The sequence below is a fragment of the Trachymyrmex cornetzi genome, unplaced genomic scaffold (assembly GCF_001594075.2).
Source record: "Trachymyrmex cornetzi isolate Tcor2-1 unplaced genomic scaffold, Tcor1.1 C3964286, whole genome shotgun sequence".
Classification (NCBI taxonomy): Eukaryota; Metazoa; Arthropoda; class Insecta; order Hymenoptera; family Formicidae; genus Trachymyrmex; species Trachymyrmex cornetzi.
In genome coordinates, this window is record NW_017295444.1 from 1 (window position 1) to 2,685 (window position 2,685).

Consider the following 2,685-nt stretch of genomic DNA (forward strand, 5'->3'; position numbering starts at 1 on the left):
GAGTGGATCTCCTGGGACATGTAAAAAATGTTAAAATTAACATTTTCTTTTTTACTGTGTAGTTATAGACATAATATTGCTTTACATTTTAAGAGACTTTTATATAGAATAATACATTGGTACATATATATATATATACACACATATACTCTTATATTATTTGGCTTAAGATTTACATTATTTAGTTATATATGTCATTATTTACGATACGAAATTATTAGCTTGTATTGTAACATTTCTATATACACCTTTCTCTTTAAGAAATTTTTAAAAGCTTACTTCTTTACTTCAATACAGAGATATTTAGTTACATAAGACTTGTCCATCTTATTTCTGAATGTCGTAAATATGACACTCGGACTTAGGAGCAAAAACGATCTTCTTGAATGTCGCACACGTAACATGAGTATAAAGGGATGAAATCGGGAAGACATCAGCGAAATCTCATCACGTATAGTTTTGCGATTCTAACAGTAGGAATTTCTAAACCATTTCGCGTAGTCTGTCAAGCTGTGCAACGTATGTTTAAGATGGCTGTAAAGCATTACATCATAAGTGGCGTTGATCCAATCCGTTTAGATTCATATATATAAAACATACAGCGTACTTTGTTTTTATTACGTTCAACAGGTACGGTGCGCGCAATTAGACAAATCCTTTAATGGAAACAGATACGCAATCTGTTGAAATGATCTGATGGAATCAATTATGTAAGTTAATAAAATTTAATTCGTGAATGATTACAAGTAGTGAAATTAAAAGCAAAATCAATTTGAGTCTTGTATGGATTGCAGTCAATGTGTTAAACAACGTTATGATCACTCAATCATCATAGAATCAGCTCGGTCTCGACTTTGGTCGCCATTCTTTTCCGACGGAAGCAGTGTGCGAGGTTTGGCAATGGTTTGTTCTTGCAGTTCTTGACCCATCCATCCCAAGCCTTGAATCCATGCTGATCGAATATCTTCTTGGCGCACACGATGTCTTCCTGTATATCGTCACTCAGGTAGTCCTCGCAACGCTTATCGCAGTTGCCACCTCTATGCCCCCTGGTGCACCACTCGGCACTGTTGATCTGAAGAATACCATAAGAATAGCTGGAACCTCTCTTTGGACCAGTTACCAGATGCGTGTCCATCCCACTTTCGTATTGCATCAGGCAGATCCAGTTGCTGATGAAGGACCTACTGATTCTGGCTATCACTAACTGCCTTACAGCCTCACATTGTGTGTATATCTTTCCCTCCACCGGCCAGTGGGTAGTTACCATCAGAACGAACAGAATCCACAATCTCATCATTTTTTAACGTGAATGAATTTTCGAAACTATTTGGTAAGTATTAAAGTCGTCTTTCTCGATTACTTGAATTACTTATTGAGCGGTTATATTCGAGCAATCAACTTGCGAGAAGAAATAATCCATCGGCTGCTTTATGTTGTTCTTGAAGAATTATTAAATTGTAGGATAATCTAATGATGTCTCAATATATACTTTGTAATCTTATAGATATTTTTACTAATATCTAGGAAAATATTAAAAATCGATGAAGATATTCTTCACTGTCTGGCATTTTTCTATTAATAAATCAGCACTTTAATAATTTTAATCGAAACGTTGTTTGTTGTTACCGCTTCTGATAAAGAATTATGCTTGCGTAACACCCGGCGCCTCAGAATATTTATAATTATCCGCTTCTCCATTCGTAAAATTGAGATAAATTAATAATCTCACGTATTTTTTCCGATGCGTAATGTGGCACAAGGTGTTGACTGACAACGATTGCACTGAGAATTCACGCGGAAATCCATCTTATAAACGCGACGTCTACCGCTAATATCGCGGATAATCGCAGATGACCTTGAGCTTGAGTGATATACGCTATTTACTAACGTTAATAATAAAAAATGCAAGCCGCGATAAAACCGTCGTTTCGCTTTTCGCTTTCCGCTGTTGCGCATTGCATCGAGATCTCGCCCCACTTCAGCTTATTATTGCAAATATCCCATGGCTTTCACAAGAATTTTGTATCTGACATTCTCGAAGAACACATTAACGCTTTCTAAAACAAACATAAGATAATTAGAATCAAAGATGCGCTCCAGTACTATTAACCTCTACGATAAAAATAACATAGCCGTTTCTCAGTGAAATTTTACATTACTTAAAATTCTTGGATTCTTTAACTCATGAAGATTTGGCGAATACAGATAGCTCACAAAGAAATTCATTATATAATCCATAAAAATTAAAAATATAAGAAATATTAATATGACATCAAATAATGCATGCGATATTTTATATCTTGTTATAACATAAATTACATTTTTCAGAAAAAAAAAGGAGAAATAATTCCTAATTTTATACTAATATTATTAATTAATGCAATATATTATTTTTTATAAGTTTGTGAAAAAAACGACTATCGCTACAGTCAACACAATATCAAGACATACGTGGTTTCGCGCGAAGTGTCCGTGATCAATCAAAATAAGGATTAAATAGTTATTGTGCAAAACACAATGTTGTTTTAATCTGTCACTACTTTTATAAAGCTAGATAAATTAAATATTATGTTTTACACAATAAATATTTAATAACTATTTTGATAAGTGTATACACCGAAAAAAATATAGTCAATTTTAATAAATATTTAGTTGAATACTGCCAACTAAATATTTATTAAG

At 33.4% G+C, this 2,685-nt stretch overlaps 1 protein-coding gene across 1 annotated transcript; it reads right to left on the reverse strand.

The window, feature by feature from the left end:
- Window positions 1-154: 154 nt before the first annotated feature.
- LOC108757409 (lysozyme) lies at window positions 155-2,292 on the reverse strand. The gene has a single exon (XM_018518940.1). The coding sequence runs from the start codon at window positions 1,298-1,300 to the stop codon at window positions 830-832; it is 471 nt and encodes a 156-aa protein (XP_018374442.1). The 5' UTR covers window positions 1,301-2,292; the 3' UTR covers window positions 155-829.
- Window positions 2,293-2,685: the final 393 nt, after the last annotated feature.

Excerpts from the sequence above, each read along its gene's own strand:
- LOC108757409 (XM_018518940.1), bottom strand. The coding sequence starts at position 1,300 with ATGATGAGATTGTGGATTCTGTTCGTTCTGATGGTAACTACCCACTGG.